At 49.3% G+C, this 903-nt stretch overlaps 1 protein-coding gene across 1 annotated transcript; it reads right to left on the reverse strand.

The window, feature by feature from the left end:
* Positions 1–6: 6 nt before the first annotated feature.
* LOC109954199 (neutral cholesterol ester hydrolase 1-like) lies at positions 7–897 on the reverse strand. Its single transcript, XM_020589595.1, has one exon. The coding sequence runs from the start codon at positions 807–809 to the stop codon at positions 321–323; it is 489 nt and encodes a 162-aa protein (XP_020445251.1). The 5' UTR covers positions 810–897; the 3' UTR covers positions 7–320.
* Positions 898–903: the final 6 nt, after the last annotated feature.

A 903-nucleotide genomic window follows, 5' to 3' on the forward strand; every position in this document is an offset into this window, starting at 1 on the left:
AAGTGTAAAAGGTAAGTATATAATTTGGTTAAATGTGACTGCTGGTTGTGTTCCCATGTTTCTAAATTTAACATATTTGTAGATGCTCCCATCTAACGCAGCCTACCTGGTGTCTGGTCAGGACTCGTGGCTGCTGACAGATGCTTTCTTGGGTTCAGGTGTGATGTTTCAACTACCTCTCCTGCCCTCACATGGATTACATTTGTGATGAAGGTGTTGCTCCTCCCTTTAGGTTCAACAATGAGCTTTCCTGTACCACACTTCTTTGGTGCCACAGACAAACACTACAGATCCTGGTTTAGAAGGAGCAGTTTGTTTGTCTACAGATTTTGGTCCAGCCAGCGGATGAAGTTGTTCATGCTCCTCTGTCCAACACTAGACATCATTGGTGTGTATGCAAACACCATACAGGCATGAAAACCATCCTCATAGTGATCGCTGGTCACTGTGACACCAGCATCCTGCAGGCGCCTGGCATACATCAACCCGTCATCTCTCAGCACATCAAACTCACAGGTCAACATGTATGCTTTAGGCGTCCTACTCAGAACCTCCTGTTCTGCCAGCAGCGGTGATGCCCTCACATCCAGAAATGCCATCACCTGATCCAGCAACCCAGGTGACCCAGTTTCTTTAATGACCGGTCGGAAATGCTTCTTGCGCTCACCTGGAAGTAAAGTGGTCCAGTCCAGCTTGGAACGGATCTTAGCACTGATGGCTGGCTGGTCCAGGGAGCTGTGATTGTTAGCAAGCAGGAGTGGCTCCAGGGAGGTGTCAGCGCCCAGGTACTGCAGCAAATAACGAGCCATGAGAGGCCTGTAAAGAATGGGCACGTTCTGGTTCTGCTGGTAGGATGCAGTCCAGAAGTCAAGAGCCTGCAGCACTGGGTAGATCAGTGCCTGG

The sequence above is a fragment of the Monopterus albus genome, unplaced genomic scaffold (assembly GCF_001952655.1).
Source record: "Monopterus albus unplaced genomic scaffold, M_albus_1.0 scaffold4373.1, whole genome shotgun sequence".
Classification (NCBI taxonomy): domain Eukaryota; kingdom Metazoa; phylum Chordata; class Actinopteri; order Synbranchiformes; family Synbranchidae; genus Monopterus; species Monopterus albus.

What these genes read in the sequence shown, in the direction of transcription:
- LOC109954199 (XM_020589595.1), bottom strand. Translation starts at nt 809, where the DNA reads ATGGCTCGTTATTTGCTGCAGTACCTGGGCGCTGACACCTCCCTGGAG.